Source organism: Perca flavescens, chromosome 6, assembly GCF_004354835.1.
Source record: "Perca flavescens isolate YP-PL-M2 chromosome 6, PFLA_1.0, whole genome shotgun sequence".
Taxonomy (NCBI): domain Eukaryota; kingdom Metazoa; phylum Chordata; class Actinopteri; order Perciformes; family Percidae; genus Perca; species Perca flavescens.
This window is the reverse complement of record NC_041336.1, coordinates 21,916,002-21,935,315: the sequence shown is the minus strand read 5'-3', so window position 1 is coordinate 21,935,315 and position 19,314 is coordinate 21,916,002. Positions and strand designations below refer to the sequence as shown.

The 19,314-nt window shown below is 39.2% G+C and overlaps 1 protein-coding gene and 2 long non-coding RNA genes across 3 annotated transcripts; 2 read left to right on the top strand and 1 right to left on the bottom strand.

Annotated features, from left to right (window-relative positions):
* Positions 1–2,762: 2,762 nt before the first annotated feature.
* On the top strand, positions 2,763–6,778 carry LOC114557719 (uncharacterized). The gene is made up of 5 exons (XR_003692830.1): positions 2,763–2,823; positions 2,991–3,013; positions 4,428–4,454; positions 4,668–4,691; positions 6,739–6,778. It is a non-coding gene; the product is annotated as an uncharacterized LOC114557719 (long non-coding RNA).
* Positions 6,779–9,275: 2,497 nt separating this feature from the next.
* On the top strand, positions 9,276–9,817 carry LOC114557718 (uncharacterized). The gene is made up of 3 exons (XR_003692829.1): positions 9,276–9,318; positions 9,418–9,454; positions 9,568–9,817. It is a non-coding gene; the product is annotated as an uncharacterized LOC114557718 (long non-coding RNA).
* Positions 9,818–14,497: 4,680 nt separating this feature from the next.
* On the bottom strand, positions 14,498–18,201 carry LOC114557859 (nuclear factor of kappa light polypeptide gene enhancer in B-cells inhibitor, delta). The gene is made up of 9 exons (XM_028581546.1): positions 18,166–18,201; positions 17,880–18,064; positions 17,250–17,355; positions 16,961–17,107; positions 16,817–16,868; positions 15,884–16,041; positions 15,377–15,493; positions 15,066–15,230; positions 14,498–14,955 (listed from the first exon to the last, which is right to left on the bottom strand). Exons 1-9 carry the CDS (start codon positions 18,178–18,180, stop codon positions 14,884–14,886), a joined length of 1,017 nt encoding a protein of 338 aa, XP_028437347.1. The 5' UTR covers positions 18,181–18,201; the 3' UTR covers positions 14,498–14,883.
* Between the last annotated feature and the right edge of the window lie 1,113 nt (positions 18,202–19,314).

The following is a 19,314-nucleotide window of genomic DNA, read 5'->3' as shown; positions in this document are numbered from 1 at the left end:
TCTCCACAGAATAATTCCCTATTAATCGCTGCTTTTCATTTTATTTGCAAACTATAAGAGAAGATTTTGCACATCATATTTTCTCTCCTGGCTTAAGTAGCTAACGAGTGGAAAACTTTTCTAGCAAAGTTCAGCTCACTGGTGCTGAGAAAGTCGCATTAGTTTATAGGAGGCTGATACACGGTAAGTTCATTTAAATATCCAAATGCTCTGAAATGAATGCAGTGCCATATCATTGCTGCTTGCTAGGAATATTAGCTTAAACAAATATCTGCAGATTAAGACATCCAAAATAAAAAAATTCTCTTGCAGAGATGTTCTTTTTGTTTTAACCGGAACACAACTTCCAGCCCACAACTTTCAACCAAATGCCTGAGTCACTTTTTCAAATGCATCAAGCCCCCGCTCGTGTTGCTCCCACAAATTTGAATGCACAGGCGTAACATGTCTCGTTTTTGTTTTCATTTAACGGTGTATTATGGTGATCGTGTCAAAGTGTTTTCCATTTTCATTTTGTTAGCGCTGTGGTTTCCTGCCCGGAATGCCACGCCATCTGATAATCTTAATATCGTTTTTTACACTGAGAGAAACACAGAAGCCAACCACTTGTGAAATGTTTTTCAATCTTTATCGCGTTAACTGTCGAGAACAACAACGTGAACTCGAAAAGGAGACCGTTCTCTCTCTATGGCTCTGCGTAGGCCTATTTAAAAACGGGTTTGTGTTGTCTCAATTATATTAAAAGTGTGAAGTCACTCGTGTGGGTTTGCCTATACGGGTTAATATAAGAAAACCCCTTTTTTTTTTTTTTTTTATTACAAACTGTCCATGTTAATCCCACTTCATTATAATCCACGGTAATTATCTTTTTAAAGTCTTTCTTTTATAGCCTACTGTCTCCCCATTCTATTCGCTCAGAAGTCTAACAAACAATATCATTAGATTGGTTCTTGTTGGGATAACTCACCCTGTATTTGTTTGATTAAACCTGATTGGCAGCCCTTTGTTGTTAATCCTGCTCCCAGGGTCGAAGTGTTCATTTCTCTCCACTCCAGCTCCATGTTATGTTCACACCCCCACTCTAGTCATGAATGAATCCCCAGCAGTGCTCTGGGACAAGGAAGGAAACCTTGGCTCTGCTAATGTAGGCTTTGATCTTCGCAATGCAAACCATTTTATTCCATGACTTAGGTTGTTGTTGTTGTTCCAAGTGTGGAGCTAAAGCTGTGTGTACCTGCATTACATTTTGTTGTGTTGTCTTGGGATTATATTGGCATAATGTGGCTTTGAAGCTAACATAACTGCAACCATGATCTTAGGTTCTTAAATTGTAAAAATCTTGTGTCCAACCAGAAGTGGCAGTCTGTTTGTGGGTGTAAGAGAATCTCAAAGAATGTCCTAGATCAGGGGTGTCAAACTCACTTTCACTAAAGGCCACACTGGAAAAAGAGATTCACTCCAAGGGCCAGACATGTAGAGTTTACTGACATGATTTTGTTACTGCATGTCACTAAACATTTTGGTAGCTTTTTTCCAAATTGTTGTTGGTTTTTCCCCTGACATTTTTATGGCTTTTTCAGAAATCTGTCACCTTTTTGTAAATTTGTTGCTTTTTCCAACATTTTTGTCGCATATTTGTTGCCATGACATGAAGCCCTACAAAAGTCATCTAAAGAGTTCCTTAGCCATCATAGAATTCAGCAAATCAAGCAATGATAAATCTTTTTAACAACAACCTGTTTCACAACCTGAATATGAAAACTCTGCTTCTGGGAGAATTTCTGAGTCTCAGAGTTGGCAAATCTGCCATATTCTGCTTTGAATGTCAGGTAATTGCAGTTTAAAAAACACTCTCCTGTGTTTTTGGTTTGGCACACAACTAGGCGGGCCAAAATTTATTGTGACCCCAAATTGATATATGGGCCGGATCTAAATCTGCAAGGGGCCGGATTTGGCCCGCGGGCCTTGAGTTTGACATGTGTCCTAGATAGTATATAGACATAAAAACAGTTCCAGGAGGTCCATGCTCCATTTGTAAAGTAGATGACCCAGCAAAAACGAATCGTAACCCACTGACCAAATGCAACACAACACCAGACTTGCCATGAACCCCTTAACCGCCAAGCCCCATGTACTGAGGGGCTGAGCCTGAAATAGACCCTCTTCTCTTACCCAGAGTCAGGAGGCCATATTATTATTACACATAACATACTGTTATGTAGCGTCTTGCCCAGATGGAGCTTGTGTCTCTACCTGAAATGGTGTCATTAGGGCCACTAATGACGCACATTATTCAGATGCATTATGACCTGTAAGGAGCTAAAAGTCAAGATATCTTTAGCTTTGATTTAGACTATTCCTTTTGCTTTAACAATATCATTTTAAGATGCAGCTTAATGCAATTAAACAAGTTGGTAAATAAAGCATATTCTTTCATTTTTTTATCTCCCCCACTGTTACTGGAAAACAACTAGCCCCCACTAACCGTAACTGGCTGTTTCTAAGAAGTATTAGTGGGGAGTAGCTAAAGATTTTCACAACAGGCATCTCTCTGTTCTCAGCGAGGCTGTTTGAGTTTGCCGAGTTATAAAGGCAGTCTGTGAGTTACAAAGTTTATCTGTCTATGTCTGTAAATCACATTTTAAAAAGCCTCAACCTCCTGTCACCCCAACACATTACCCTCATAAAACAGCAATTACCCCAAAATGTGAGCACACCATTTATTACTTCTCTTATGTATTCTTTCTATTTGTTTCTTATCAGCAGGTACAATGGATCTTGTGGTGTTGGTGGCGTTCAGCTCCTGGCTGGCTCCTGCACTCGGTGAGCATCCGTTTCACTAAGCGCACAGCTGCTTTACATTGTTCCCTCTTTGAAACCGACCACTTGTGTAAGCATGGCGTTCTTAAGTTGCTTCCCCCCTTTTTGCAGCTTTAGTTGTATTTTTTAAGTTCCTCCACACTAAATGAGCTGATCTGTCCGTATAACAGGATCAGCGTTTGGCAGGGAGTTGGTAGGTAAGTTTCCTGCATTAGAGTGGCAACTGGCAAAGCATGGCCATTTGATTGATTTGATATGGCTGCTTGCATTGTGCTCTTTTTGGTCAAATGTATATAAAATGTCTTGTCCTATTGTTAGCATTGCAGTGATACTATTTTCATTATAATTTCCACTTAGAATAAAACTGGAATATGTCAGTGTTTTGCTGCGAGAAAAGGCCATGTCATAATAGTGTAAATGTTTCTTTACACTGCAGTTCGAACAATCTGCCGAGTTTTCCATTGTTAATGCTGATCCTTTTCTTTGGTTCGTTTCTCTGTGCGCCCTGCATGCCATCAGTTTGAGCTTGATGTTAAACAGATTTTCCTACGCTGAGGCTTTGTTATCCTCTCTTACTCTAAGGTCTGTGACCGTCCAACCTTATTTTCAAAAGCTCGTCAGCACTGATCTGATAAAATGTGTTTTTGCTTCATTGAGACTGACATTGGTATTTATTTACTGCCTGATAAATTAGGTCAAAGTTAACTTGAGCACTCTACCCTTACTCTGCAGTAAATGGAATGTGGAGCGTATAAAATAATATCCAGTATTATTCGTATATAATGTAATATCATACTCATTCGTAACAGCTCATGTCAGACTTTATTGAATCGTGTCCAGCAAGGACATGATTCCTTTACTGGGTGTCAACTTTTAACATCTAAACATATGTTTATGAGCTGTTGGAATAAATTGCAACAGGCAAACTTACACTTGGAAATGATTAACAGATTATAATTTTACTGTATTCAACATTAGTTGTTGAAGTTTATACATAAGCATCAACTACTTGCACTGGCTGACATTTAAAATGTCTGTTGAACATTTTAATGAGAGCTGTAAGAAAAATAATAACTCATTAATGATGTAAAATGTAGAAAAGTAAAAAAGTATTTCTGTAACCTCCAACGTGCTACTCCAAATTTAAATTGTTCTCGTTCCAAACAGCGGTGCTCATATCAACAATGTCTGCTTTGGGTCTTTATTATGACACTGAGTCAAGCTGTCTCTTTAATTATTCCGGTTGTTTTCTTGATGAGCATAAAGCAGAAATTGTGATTTAGCTCTTAACAAGTACAGTATGCTTTCTAGCGAGATTTAAAAGACTGGAGCATAACATGAATGCAGCTTACACGTGTTTTCACATGGGACAAGAGATGTGAAAGAGCAGAGGGGTCTGCACTTTCCCACATCCTCAACAGCAGTCAGATTAAAACAGATCAGGGCAATACAAGAAATTTGAAGTTTGGGTTTGATTCTAACATTTTTAGCCTCTCTGCAGAGTGAATTTGCCCCACTACCATTAATTTTGCCATTAGCTAACATGCCCTTACACCACCATGTGAGTGTCTTAAAAAGACTATTGATTGTTGCTTCTTTTTTCACAGCCTCAGTGGCAGATGACGAGGACAAAGGTGGGTAATATTTGAACAGTAGTCAAATTAAGATAAGCTGCACTCATTTTAGGCACAACATTTATATAAATTGGCCCTGGCACCAACCCGGCTAATGACTAGATGGATGACTGAGGCCCTGAAAGTGCTGAATAGCTGTCATATCATGAGTGCTCTCTGAAGTGTGTCAGTGGATAAATCTGCTTCTCCTCTGTCTTTTTTTTCTCCTACCAGACTATGACAGTGCTTTTCATTACGGTGAGTGTTTAGAAGATTGATTCAGCCTTTTAATGGCCGACCCTCTCCACAGGAAACATCTGGCAGGTCAAGACAAATTTTCCACTTGTTTTTCCAGAAGGGATGGAAAACTGTCACCCCCAAGGCCAAACTTCTGGAGTAGTCCCACTGCGAATACTTCTAATTCTGTCCGTAGGTCTGATTCTCAGTCCATCTGAGGCATCAAAGTGCACAGAGCGACTCAAAATCTGCATTGATATATTTTATGAATACGTACCATCAATTTACTGGTTGTTATCTTTCAATTTCCCTTGGGAATAAGCAATTTTTGATACCGTATTGTACAGTTCTACCCATAGTATATGCCCTGTTATACCATGGTCTGGGTGAATACTCGATTCTGATTGGCTGCAGGGTGTTCATAAAAAAGTGATGTAGGACACCTACTAAATGAGTTCTGGTGAAACTACATGAATGCGCTACATTAAAACAAAAAGGAAATGTGAATCTGTTAATTGTAACACTGTGGTGCTTTAGTGCCTCGTCCTCTGAACACCACAGGATGTTCGCTAACACACAAGCTGCAAGAATTAAGTTTTAATGCCCCTCTGAACTGACTTTGTTTCACACGTTATCTCACATCCCGCTCACTGTTCAGGTCGCTACTTCAGGCTGCAGCCGACAGTAACGTTACACATCACGGATAAAATTGTTCATAAAAGTCGTTATATTGTCTTGGAAACAGTGACATGGCTGGATAGCTAGCTTGTCTTGTTGTTCAACATACTGTCAGTTTTTTTGTTTTTTTTTTACTGATTGCCAACTGTACACAATGTTATTGACTTTGAATCTTGCTAGCATAGCGTTAGCTTTCTGGCTTGTAGATAAGCTGAAGGGTTCTACGAGCTGAGCGGACTATAAATATCTCCCGTTGCTAAAGGTGGCAAGTTGTATCTAAGGTCCTTCCTATTTCCCGTAGAAGTGAACAATGTTTGCATTGCATAAGAACCTCATAGGATGGGAATGATTGTTCCAGGTATTGGTCAAACCGTCAGGTGTAACCAGGGAAACGGAGATATTGTTTGAAAAAACTTTAGATTTTGATTATAAAATGTTTTAAAAATATGTTATTTGGCAAGTGACCATGGTATAAGCGTGTTAATGCCCATCGAGGTGTCCTTTGTCAGGTATTAATGAACTTCGGCGGAGGTTGCGCCGGACAGTTCACGCCTCGCCGGCGTTCATTAATACCTGACAATGGACACCTCGTCAGGCATAAACCCTTACTTGGAATACCACTTAAGCAGTGGTTCCTAACCTGAGGGTCAGGAAACCTCAGGGGTCCCAAGATAAATCTGAGGGGTCACAAGAAAAAGATGACTTCCGTTACACAAAGTTATTTTTATTTTTATCTGACGTTTTATATATGTTGAATTTTTTTCTTATGAAGTTCTTGGTGTTTTCATTTCCTCTGGCCTTCCATATTATTAGACAACCTTTACAAGGGATCTCAAGTAGGCATTACTTGATTATAAGAGGTCACAAGCCAAAACAGTTGGGAACCACTGCACTAAAGAATTGATTAAGCCTGCTGGCAGCTGAAAAACCACTTTTACTCTTGCTTTCATTGCTTAAAAAACCTTATTTGATTATTTCAGAATTTTTTTTTATTGTTGTCAATATTTATTTGCTAATGCCTGCAGATGGTTGCCTTCTTGCTAGTTAACTAGCTAAGGCAATGCTTGATGCATGTAAACAAAGCTGTGATCCTCTCTGTGTTAGTAACAACATAAACAATAAATGATGTTAGCATGCATATAAACAAGCAGAATTGTATCCAACCTTATTTGGGACAGCCAACAGAGTTAAAGTCGACCATAGTGTTTACAGTTTTGGTGACTGCAGCTCAAAGGAATTTGTGGTGTCCCATGACCGTTATTTCTGCAATGCTGCTCTTGAATCAAAATGTGGTAAAGGCCTCAAAAGGCTTTTGTATTCATGGTATTTTGTATCTCAAAACGTACCATTTCCTTCTGCAAGCATTATTAAGTACTTTCCTGCATTTCAGATTATGAATCGCTGAGAATCGGTGGCCTGGTATTCGCAGTGGTGCTGTTCTTCATGGGCATCGCTCTCATTGTCAGTAAGTGTTTGACCACCTTAAGTACACGGCGGATATGTAATGGTAAGTGTCAGTGTCGCCACACAGATCCCTGTATGTGTGAGTTGACTTCCCCGGCTCCCAAAACAAGTAGGCTTCTGTTTCTCTCAGAGGTCTGGAAGGGAGGCACACTGATGCCTCTTGCACAATCTCAGCACTCAACGTTCTCAAGATCCGTGCATCACAGCAGTTTGCCGTTTATGCCTTATCCCTTTCCTCACTCAGTGTCCTTCCAACGTGCCTCCTCCTCACCAGCCAGCACATGCTGTCACTGCCAGTGCTAGTCCTGAAACCAAAACCAACCAATGAATAATTTATTAGGACCCACACACTCTGCACTGTTAGTTAATATCACTATGGATTCCTCATTGCACCCTATGAAGTGGTTGCATTATACTGAAAGTACATAAAAAAACAAGGATTAAAGTATATTTCAAATTTAGAAATTGGCTTTGAAAGACATCCAAATGTTATCTGCTATCACCACCAAAATTATTGATAAGTCATTAAACACACAGATTTACAGTAGGCAAATTTGTTTACATCTGTAAAAATGTCATTTGCCTAGGAAACACAAAATAGAGGTTTTCCATTTTTAACAAAAAAAATACTTAAATTACATTTGTGAATATACTTCTACTGTATATGTTTGTCTGCATTTTCGGTTTTTAACAATGCCAACTGGTTGCATGCAATACTGATGAATAATGACAAAAGTAGAACATCTGTTTGACTGAAGAAATATACCTGTATAATCTGCACTTGCACTTTGCACTGCAAAGTGTGTCATCAAAAGCCACCAGGGTTTTACAGGCAGTGCATTAAACAGAACATGAAGAGGGCAAACCCTGGAAGTTTATTGTTTGACATTTAAAATATTGCATTTAAAACATCATTCAGAGATCAGGCGAGCCAGCAGCTATACTGAACTGCCAGCTGCAGATGTGTGTCTCAGGGGGAGAGAGAGAGAGAGAGAGAGAGAGAGAGAGTTATTTATTATGGTTTCTAAGCGGTTATGATCGGTTAAAGCACAGTAAGACAAAATCTATTTTGTTTTTGTTTTCTTTAAATGAAACGGACAGGCAGGCATACTTAACTGCAGCCTGCAGAGTGTGTTTACCCCTGCGACCACCAGCTGCCCTCATCCTGTCATGTTGCTTTATACGTCAGCGTACTCATGTTCACGGCCTTTAGACCTTGGAAACGCAGACAACAACTGGCTAAAGGAGCCTTCTAGTTCCTTCAAAATAGTTCTGAGGACTTGTCGAAACAAGACTATTGATAGCAATAGGCACCCTTTGGCGCCCTCCAGTGTCAAAGTGTGTGAATTAAGGATGGGTGCTAACTTTCAAGATGCTCACAGCTTTATTCTTAGTCCTGAGAGTATGTAGGTCACTCACTTGGTCTGAGATTTCCAATATATTTTGCCGGCCAATGGCCACACCAACTATTCCAGCAAGTACACGTCTTCGTCGACACTTCAGCTAGCAGTATCGCGTTACTGCCCATGAGCACATTCTCAATCAAAGTTTTGTAAATTATTATAGCTACTGGCTGTAGCTTGTTTTAGAAGATGATAAAGGCACATTCCTTCAAGCGGGTTCAACAGGGCCTTATTGTGAAATCATTTCTACAGTTTTAACAACATTGACCTACATGACACTGCTCACACGTGTAAAAAGTCTGTCAGTGGGCCAAATAGGCTGCTTCACTTCAGGTTTCATCTTTCAGTGGAAGACCAAATATGGCATGTCTTCAGAACAACTCCACTATTAATAACATTTCAATTAGTTTACAAGGAGAACAATGAAGCCTTGCCAAGCCTCTGTACTAATACTGGACAGATCAGACATGATGGTATGGACACTGTTGAATGGAGATGCTGAAGATGTTTTGTGAATGCAGTAAGCAGTGTGCCTCTATGAAGTGTATAGGCACACTGAAGTGGGTCTAAAAGACACAACAAAAGATCTTAAATGTTAAAACTCTTTTGGAGACTTTCACGTAATATGAATGCAGCTAGCTGGATGTTATTCAACACACTGGCTTCTGTATTTTGTTGCTGTGATTCAGGTACATGAATAGAGTCTTGCGCTCAGGCTGGTAAACTGCAAGCTTATAAGGCCTCCCAAGTCTTGCTGCCCAGATGGGCTTATTGGCACAAGTTCAACACTGTAATCATGGACCTTTTAAAGGCTTGGAACAACCTCTTCCTCTTTTCTTACTAAGGGGGCGTTAGCTGCAAACATTCTTTTTATAATGTCTCTGGTTCCTTTTGTTGCAGTTTTAGACAAATAATTTTTTTCTTTTGTTTTCCTTCTAAAAACAGCCCGAAAATGTACCTGTTCAAAGAGAGACAAGTAAAGGTAAGTGAAGTTAGGTTAATCAAGCAAGACCTCTAAAAAATTTAGTTTTCTGTAAAATAGATCTAACTGTTAATATTTCTCAGATCCAGAGGTCCTGATGTGGAATCTGGTGTTCCCAGGGGTAAATGTTTTTCTTTCTTCTATAATAATGAGGGAATGTTAAATGCCTATCAAGTAGATGTATTGCCATTTGATTTTATATCACAAACTCTTTCCACAGCTCCGTAGACGCAGAGGCAAAGAGCAGTGGAGATCTGGTGAGTTTCTTATAAACATCTGTGAGTCGATTTTCTACAAAATAAAGCTAAAAAGATTTTTTTTTTCAGAACAAATGAAACTTATCCGCTTCCTCTTTTTTTTTTTTTCACAGTGCTACTGACTTACCATGTGGTGGCAGCAAATACCTTGATCACAGCTGAGGACAATCTTTCCATGAACACCTGAAGCTTCATAATGTTACTGTGCTCCTTATTTTTCTTTTCTTTTTTTAAATGTTTTTATCATCAATTACCTTTACTAGATAATGTGCCAACTTGATATGGTAACAATAGTGTGATTCTCATTTGTATTTTTGTGACTTTTAGATCGATGCAAAATAAAGAAAATGTCTGAAAAGGTTCCTTCCTCTTTTATGCGTCTTTTCATTTTTTCTGCCATTAGAAGAAGACCAGCGAGCAGCCCTCTATTATGCTGCACTCCTGCTTTTGCTGATGCTGCAGACATTTCAGTTACACATGCAGTAGTAACTACCAGCAGGGAGAGTGTGAATGATTTATGTGCTGCACTGTGCAGCATTTGGAGAAGGCTGTGTTTAAAAAAAATAAATAAAACATACCCTTAATTTTACCTATCTCTGTGTTCAGTGCTGTTTTATTTGCAGATTTTCAACCGTAGTGAGTCTGGCAGCCTCTGTGAATGTAAAAGCTGCATATGCAGGCTATTTTCTCCCTGCTGTTGCAGGAACGAGCTGACTGCACTGCACAAAAGAAAACACATGGGACAGAAACTGGTGCATTTTGAGCATGCAAGCAATGTCTCTATAGATTATATAGAATTATAAATTAGGAACTGTAGGGAATCTTGGAACCAAAACCACAATCACAGACAGATTATAGCAACATCCAAATCATCTTCATTTATCACATTTTTCATTCATTTATACTGTACCACACAAGACTGTAAGGTACTCAGTAGATTGAAGATAGCGTAAACATCTTAAAATGGGTTTATCTGTTTACATTACTATTTACTTTAATGTGGGGCTACTGTGTAGTCCCCATCATGGCACATTAGTCAACCTATTGGGAGTACCCTACCACTGTCAATGCAATGTTTCGCTGTAGCCACCAGAGGTCCCCTGCTGAGTTTACAGAGAGGGTTCTGAAGCAGTTCTGCATGCTGTCCTGTCCAGTTACCTCGGTTCATATCCAACGTTAAACTGCAACCCCGCAACCTGCTACATATCTGGGAGACGGAGCTCTTCTACATCTCTACAGCACAGCCATGGACACCACAGGTTTGATTGTTTTTTTTTTTTTTTTTATGGGATTTTTCAGGGTGTAACATACATGAAACGTTTATGAGCTTTACAAAATGTATGAGTTGAGAATGAATGACTTCTTAGGTTATTATATGTGATCATTTTGTGATTTGTCATTTAATGATTGAAATGAATTGTTATACCTATCTTTATGTAGTTTAGATTAGCAAAGAGCCAATTTACTGCTAATGCATTGATCAGTGTTATAACAAAGGGAGTTCTTCAGTAAATCCCCCACTGGGATGAACAAATAAACAATACTAAAGATGTTTAGCACTTGTTTCTCTTCAACTGGGTAGTCTTTATGGCAGAGAGAAAATGGTGGAAAGAAATACAAACTGCCAGCTCAGCCACTTGGGAGTGAGGGTTCAGCAACATGAAAGCCGCATTATTGATGCCTAGAAAGGATGGTGCCTTTATCATCTAACAATCTGGCACGGGCTGTAGCCTTATATTTGCAAGGTAAATCACTGTGTTGGTCAAGAGCAGAAATCCTTGCATTCAAAATTAAACAGCAGTCATGGCAAGTGGCTTTTTAAACTCCAAATCACCTTTGAGACACATTTTACTATTCATGCTCTCTTTTTTTTTTTTTCTCTGCTGCTGTGATGATACCCCTGTAGCCTGCTGCTGGCTTGTAACCCACTTTTTTCATGGTGCATCTTTTTCTGCTGAGCAAAGATGCTGCATTGAGCTTCTCTCAGTGAAAAAAAAAAAAGACTCCTGAGGAGTTGTGGAGCCAAGCCTGCAGATCTGGAGAGCTGCAAACCTTGCTCTCCATGATGCTGGACTGAACGCAAACAACGTATTGCTGTGACTGGTGCTGCACTCAACTCAAATATTCTGTTCTCTCTAACTGACTGAACTTTTTCTTTGCAGAAACGATGTTTACAGACCGAAGTGACTTTGATTATGGTAAGATTTGCACCATCTACTACTTTCAAAAATCAAAAGCACCATGTTACACATATCAAATGTTATACTACAGTATGTTTCAAGTTCATCATAAACTCCAATAATTTTCTTTGGTTAAGTCTCATATGGTTTTGTCCCCTGTAGATTATGAGACATTGCGGACCACAGGGGTTGTCCTTGCTGTAGTCATGTTTGTCTCTGGCATTTTAATAGCCCTCAGTAAGTTTAGACTTTGTCTCACATATCATCTTAATAAAGAGGCTTTATCACATATACATAAGCACATTTACCTTTGTAACTAATCTGTCATTCCTCAAACAGGTAAAAAATTCACAAAATGTGTAAAATCCTCATCCAAGTAAGAATTGTGCAAGGTTTAGTGGATGATTCGCCTGTGCATGCTGTATGAATTTGACTTGAAGGGGATACCCGACCAGTGTGGAAAACACATATTTTCCAGTATTGTTCTTTGACTAAAACTGAGTTTCCCACAGCTTTTCCTCTCCCTGCCCTGGATGCCTGTTCTCTAAATCCCCCCTTCCCTGTTCTGCATACTCAACCCAAAACACATTAAAATGTTTTACACAGAACTAGTGTGTCAAATTACTTATGCGTAGTGCTTTGATCTTCTCTTTATCCCAGTGCTTGCTCTTAAAATATATGCATCACACTCCCCATGTATTGGTAGTGAGTGGGCAGTTTATTGATATATTGATCTGATATGATCTGATCGCATGCCGCTTGTATGGCAAGAGGAGAAGAAAGACGAAAGCTGCTGGTTGAACGGGACACAAATCTGCATAAGTCTACACCTCAGTTACCTCAGAAACCTGTGGCTTCAACTATTTTTTGGACCGTGTAACTCTGATAATGGGTACACTTTGATCAATCTACTCCAAGTTGAAGTTGTGGCCACAGTTTTCTAAGTATATTTCATAATCCGTAATCTTGTTGAATTAAAAAAAATAAAAAAACACACAAATGTCTACTAATTTCCTAATTTCTGTTTGCAGTTCCAGCTCATCTGGAAGCCAAATTCCACCAAAGACAGAGGGTAAATTCACTTTACAGTTCAGGGTCATTCTATACAGTAATGTTGAATTTCTCTCTGCAATTCTCTCTGATTTGTTTTCTTTTCTTTTGCAGTGCCTCCTCAAACAGTATAGGAAATATTTTATACTCAAAAGCGAGGAAGTCGATACGGGAACCACGGCAGCAAAAACATACCCAGACACATCGGTTGTTTATAGCAATCCCTGTTATGGCTAATATACTTCTGCCAGCTGGATGAGCAATAAACAGGGTTTTCCAATGCATCTTTATCTGGTTTCTTTAAGTCTCCCAATGTATTCTGTAGAACGTCTCAAAATAAGGGGGTGAAATATCTGTCTACAGATTGCTCAGTGTGTGAGTGTTGAAATTAAAATAAAAAAAACAAATGCTCCCAACCATGAGACTTGATTTGGTACTTTTAATCAAACAAATGCAACAAGTGTTGTATCGCTTCCTTACATGTTACTCCTGTAAAACAATTAAATTAAGAGCATGATTAAATATTTATATACAAATCTGCAGCTCGAAACAAAGAATAGCATGCGTTGATCGATCGTAACAATTGTCTTTTGCCTTTTATTTTTCTTTATTTCTGTTGATATCTACTTGTTTAGCATGGCAGAATAATGAAAAACCCCAAAATAGAATATGCCAAATATAACATGCTAAAAGGAAATAGCTGGTATCTTGATGAAAATATTCAGTAGCCTAATGTATTTTGTTTTATTTACAAGCTTTGAAAATATTCAAATGAATGAAATGTGCATTTGTTTTCTTATTTTTCATTTATTTTCTGTTTAAACCTATTGCAAAAGTATTACAAATGATGTTATTACCTGTAAAGCTGAACAATGAGACCACTGTTTCAAATAAAGGTCTCCTCGACATGATTTTATCAGTGTCTTTAATAATCTTGTTGCTTGAAATTATCCAAAGTGACGTAATTGTAATGTAGAAATTAGACCATATTATCATTATGCTGTTTACTCATGAGATTGATCTTTCCTTTTTGCTTTACAGGAATTTACAGAGGTGACACACAAGTGGGTTACAGCTCAAATCTAACATTCAAATTACAGTCAAACCCAACCTCATTTCACCTGTGACTAAGGTCATGTTAGTAAACCTTGGTGGAAATAAGGCTTGAAAAATAAAATCCTCCTGACACCATCCCTTTCTAGTGGGATGATGTATTTTCCATCCTGCTAATTTCTGTAGCCAAATATAAGTGGGACTGTTCAAATGTGCCCTGAACATCAAAAGATTTAGATGGAACTATAAATACTGTGTTATTGTACTTTTATTCATGACTCATGACTCAAATGTACAGTTAGTCAGACAATTTGTCATCGCACTTATGTAATGTCTCTGTGATAATAACATTCTTTGTCACAATCAGTTTCAAATACATAATAGTTTTACACAGTCAAGTTTGTTTTTCTACAAAGAAAAATTGTACTTGATGTTACACAGGTAAGTATGATGCATACAGAAAGTAAGTTAAATTATGTGATCTTCTTATGTTTTCACACGCACTCTTAACAAAAGCACACATGCTGACTAAAATCAAACCCGTCTCTGTGTATCAACATGATAACTTAACTTGATGGGGGGGTTTTGACAAGAGAGTCATTGAGGTTTCAGGGACACTGTCCTGAAAGTCATACAAACGATTTCATAGAAATCAACATTAAACTGGGAGTGTAGCCTATTATTTGGAAATTGAAACTAATACTCTTTATTTATGTTTAGAGGCTTTCATTTCAAAATGTTAAATATCCAGTTTGACAAAAAATAAATACATAAATTAAAATGTCTCTATTTGTCAGAGTTTTTAAACGTGAGGATTTTATAAGAAAAGGCGGATATCACATTTTGGAATGAAATGCTTCGCCTAAAAATAAATGATTCACCCTGTGCGTAGAAAAATAAATAAAGCATTTTTTTTACACTGACACTAAATCACAGGTAATTTAAGCTTTATGGATGAAAGCATAATTTATCTAATCCAATGTGAATTATATCTGGAGATTAATTTACCAAACTAGTTTGTTAACCAAATATAGGCCAGAGACTCCCAAAGCAACATAACCATAAACTGTAAATCCCCTTCTAACAGAGGCAACATCTTAGAGACTCATTCCCTCCAAATGGGGATTACAGATGGGGATTTTCAAATCATTCTTGGTCCTGCAAGGACACGATACGTCGGCGAGAGGAAGCACTTCGTTTCTTCAGCATGAGCTTGAGCTAGAAATTGAAAAATTAAGATGATAATGAATCACCCTTGATAAAAACGGAAACAACAGGACTAAACAGCATACAGATGTGGCTGGCTGTTAAAATGATGGGCAGCTCACCTGCTCTCCCTGGAGGCCGCTCTGCAGCAGGTGTGCTGGCTGGTCGTTCTCCAGGTTGCGGATGCTGGGATCAGCTCCTCTGCGCAGCAGCAGCTGCAGGATCTCCTCCTGGTGGGGGTTACCATGGAGACCAGCTGCCATGTGTAAGGCTGTATGACCATGCGCCTATGGCAAAAAGAGAAAAATTCAGGATGACTCAGACTGTTTGTAGTAAATTATGTAAACAGTATGCATTTGTACATGCACATAAATGCCCAGACACATGTATATTTCAAAACCAGTTTTGAATTTTGTGTCAGTGTACGACTCACTTTCAAGTTGACAAAGTCTTTCATGTTCGCCAGGGGAATCCTCAGCAGATAATTCACCAGATCGATGTTCCCCTCCTTTACTGCCAAGTGCAGCACAGTCTTGTTACTTTTGATTTCCTGGAATTAGAGAATTGAACGTGATGTAAAAAAAAATAATAATATATATATATATCTCATAATGAAACCATAAGTCATACTGAGACATTTAACCATCAGACAAGGAAGAGAAAACAAAAGAGAGAGTGAAGGGAATGGTGAGTACTATGACATCACTGTGGTTAGATAAAACTTGGGCACTTCCCCTATGAACTGTATATTGTGACTGAAAGGTCAGGGTTTAACATGTTGGACTGTACCTGACTGCAACCTACCGGCTACTAATCTGTCCAGTCATATAATCTATTGCATCTAGTGCATCCATTGTGACACATACAGTATATGGATCTATGCTTATTACTGAGGAAAGCAGTTCACATGACATTCTGAAAAGGAAGAGCTGTACTTTACCTGGCTGAGCAGGGACGCCCCTGCGCTGAGAAGCATCTGCACACAGGAAAGCTTCTCCGCCGCCTTGGTCTGAAGACCAACATCTGCCAGCCCACTGCTAGACAACGCCTTCATTGTATCACTGTGAGAAATGGCTGCACAGTGCAGAGGAGTCATACCTGAGGCAAAGAAGAAGACTCATGTAACATTTGAATTAAGACTCTAATGATATAAATATTGGTACTTAGTCCTAATTATAATATACTGCATGGCTAGGTTAAAGGAACATGCCGACTTATTGGGAATTTAGCTTATTCACCGTAACCCCCAGAGTAAGACAAGTCGATACATACCCTTCTCATCTCCGTGCGTGCTGTAACGCTGTCTGACGGTTCCAGCATTAGCTTAGCCTAGCACAGATCCTGCAGGTAACTGGTTCCAACTAGCCTACTGCTCTGAATTGTGACAAAAGTGACAAAATAACACCAACATTCTTTCTTCCTATTTACATGTTGTGATTTGTATAGTCACAGCGTGTACAAAAAACAACTTGCTGCGAGCATATCACTCTGCCCAAGTACTATATTCTTCCGCCTGAGAATATAGTTCCCGGTTTGTTTACAGTTAGAAGATGGCTGTGTCTCATGTTACGTTGTTTTTTGTACACACTGTGACTTTATAAATCACAACATGTAAATAGGAACATGTTGCCGTTATTTTGTCACTTATTCGGAGCAGTAGGATTGCTGGAACCATTCACCTGCATGTTCTGTGCAGGCCTGATGCCACTGGAGCCGTCAGACAGCCTTACAGCACGCACGGAGAAGAGAAGGGTATGTATCGACTTGTCTAACTCTGGGGGTTATAGTGAATAAGCTAAATTCCCAATAAGTCGGCGTGTTCCTTTAACACAACTTCCCTGTCAATTTATCATTTGTAATGACATTAAATTACCCTCAAAATTGCGTGCCTCCAGGTTGACAGCCGGCCTGCTAGACAGAATTGCCTGGAAAAAAAAGGAAGATGAATCATTGTTAAGGTCAGCTCGATATATAGTGATAGTGATGCCAAAGTAATTCAGTACTACTGCTGTTTTACCTGCAGAACCCCAGGTAAACCATAGTGGGCAGCAAGATGAAGAGCAGTTTGTCCTTTAACATCACATGCATTGATGTCCGTTCCAAAGGACAGCAGATCTTGCACAATCTCCGGCTGGTTTGCTGTCACCGCCACCAGTAAAGCAGTCTGTACAAGCACATTTAATTTATTATACAGCTTTATTTTGAGAAATTATAATCCTGTGCTAATGTTTGTGATAATAAAAATTTAAAAAAAATTGTGCCAAAAAGAGTAATTTGCATACTTTGGAAGATTTTTTTATTCATACCTTTCCCTTGTGTTCTTTGGCATCAAGCCTGCCCACATCCCTCAGCCTCTCTGCAGCAGCAAAGGCACACTCCCTGAGCCCCTTGGCAGTGTAGATATGCAGGATTCTGACAGAACAAGAGCACACAATGAATTAGTTTTAAATTAGGCTGGAGAATCGTGGTAATCCTCGCAACCAATTTTACACTATTCCCTTTCACATTTAAATTAGTCTATTCATTGTATCTGCGTTTCTAATCATCAAGATTGAGCGGCTGACTCATTGACATCTTTCTAGGATTACCAAACTGCACATGTATCTCTCACTTTTAGTTTGTGACTAAAAACGAAACTCCTATGGAAGTAAATAAACCATATACTTACATATGCACATTCACACAAGACGGTAATGTTGTTGTTGTTGTTGTTGTTGGTGTGTGTGTGTGTGTGTGTGTGTGTGTGTGTGTGTGTGTGTGTGTGTGTGTGGCGCGCACTATTAGTGTAATCATGCAATCTTTGAGCTCAAAGTAAAATGAGAGTGCACATATTTGTCAGTTAACTTGTGATCTTTTTCTTGGACCTCGCTAGCAGATATACTGAAACACATGTAAACCACATAATCATGCACATGCATTCACTCATAGGAACTCACGTGTCTCCGTCTTCATCCTGCCCAGTGGCTCTGCTGTAGTCCATCCCGCTGAGCAGCATCCTGGCCTCTTCCAGCTTGGTGGCATCCATCGATGAACCAAAACTCAGCTGTGCCGTCTGACTGGGACCCAGAAGTGACCAAGACGAAGCCATGCTGGGATCTGTGATCTGTGTCATTGGGCACTCCTGCTCAGAAGAATCCAGTTCATAAAGGTCAAACCATCATAAAGGTATGATATACCTACAAAATGTCCGTTGAACATGCACAACAAAGGGATTTCTCTTACATATGTCTGAGGCATTGTATCTCCAAACCCTGGGACCTGCTGTTGTGTGCCGTATTCAGATGTCATTGGGAGGCTGTAGGCTGCAGCGTAGCTTGATCCTGGATGGCTGGGGTAGTAATTGAGTGTAGACTCTGGTGCTGGAGTCCACTGCTCATAGCTCACTGCCATGTCTGAGTAGCTGCTTGATGTGTCTAGAATGGAGAGGACTCAGTCAGTAATATATAAATATATACTTATACTCTTTATACTTCACTCATTATGCTCAAGATAATAAAACAATCAAAAGGACAAGCCTGGTGATGTTAGACATTTTTGTTATTGTCAACAAATCCCATGAAAAGACCAAAACCAACAATGTGTTTCCTACCCTGTCTGTGGCACTCAGCCCCAAGACATAGACATAAATCTTAATAATAAACAGTTCACAAACACAAATTTACTTTGTTTTAAGGCTAAATAATATCCTAAAGCCAGGAGTTAATAGTGTATTTGTTGGGGACTGTTTTCTGTCATGGATGTGGTGCACTAGCGAGTATTTACAGCAGAAGGATAGAGTATGTGGAATTGATTCAAAATAAACTGCAGTGCCCATCTTCATCACAATAAAAGAGCATGTCACTCAGAGCAACAGTGTGGCTCATTCAACGATGGGGCTCTACGGCATAAAGGAATAACCTACAGTATATCAGGCTGTATATCACCAGACTTATTCTTTGTGTTGTGCAGAAGTTGTCCTACTCTTACCTGTACAGGTAAATGGTTCTGCTGAAGACAACTGCTGGGAGAAAGAAAAAAAAAAGATAAATCATAAACAATCTCATTTGTGATATGATATTTAGTGAGATGCTGATGTGTGCTGCCTTACTGTAACAGTAGTTGGAGGAGCAGGACTTGTGCTGGCCGTAGAGCAGGAGGGTGTCACAGATGACGTCTCACGCCTTCTCTTCTGCTCCAAGAGTTTCTTCACTGTGGGCAGAGTGCAACACGGCTTCTCTTTTGGAGCTGAAAAAGAATAATTATTTGGTCATATATTTTGTTTACATGTGATGAGTATTGGAGATCAATAGAGTTTGGACTTGAAACAGTTAGGGCTGCAGCTAATGACTTTTCCATTATCCATGTATTTGCTGATTATTTTTTTCCAATTAT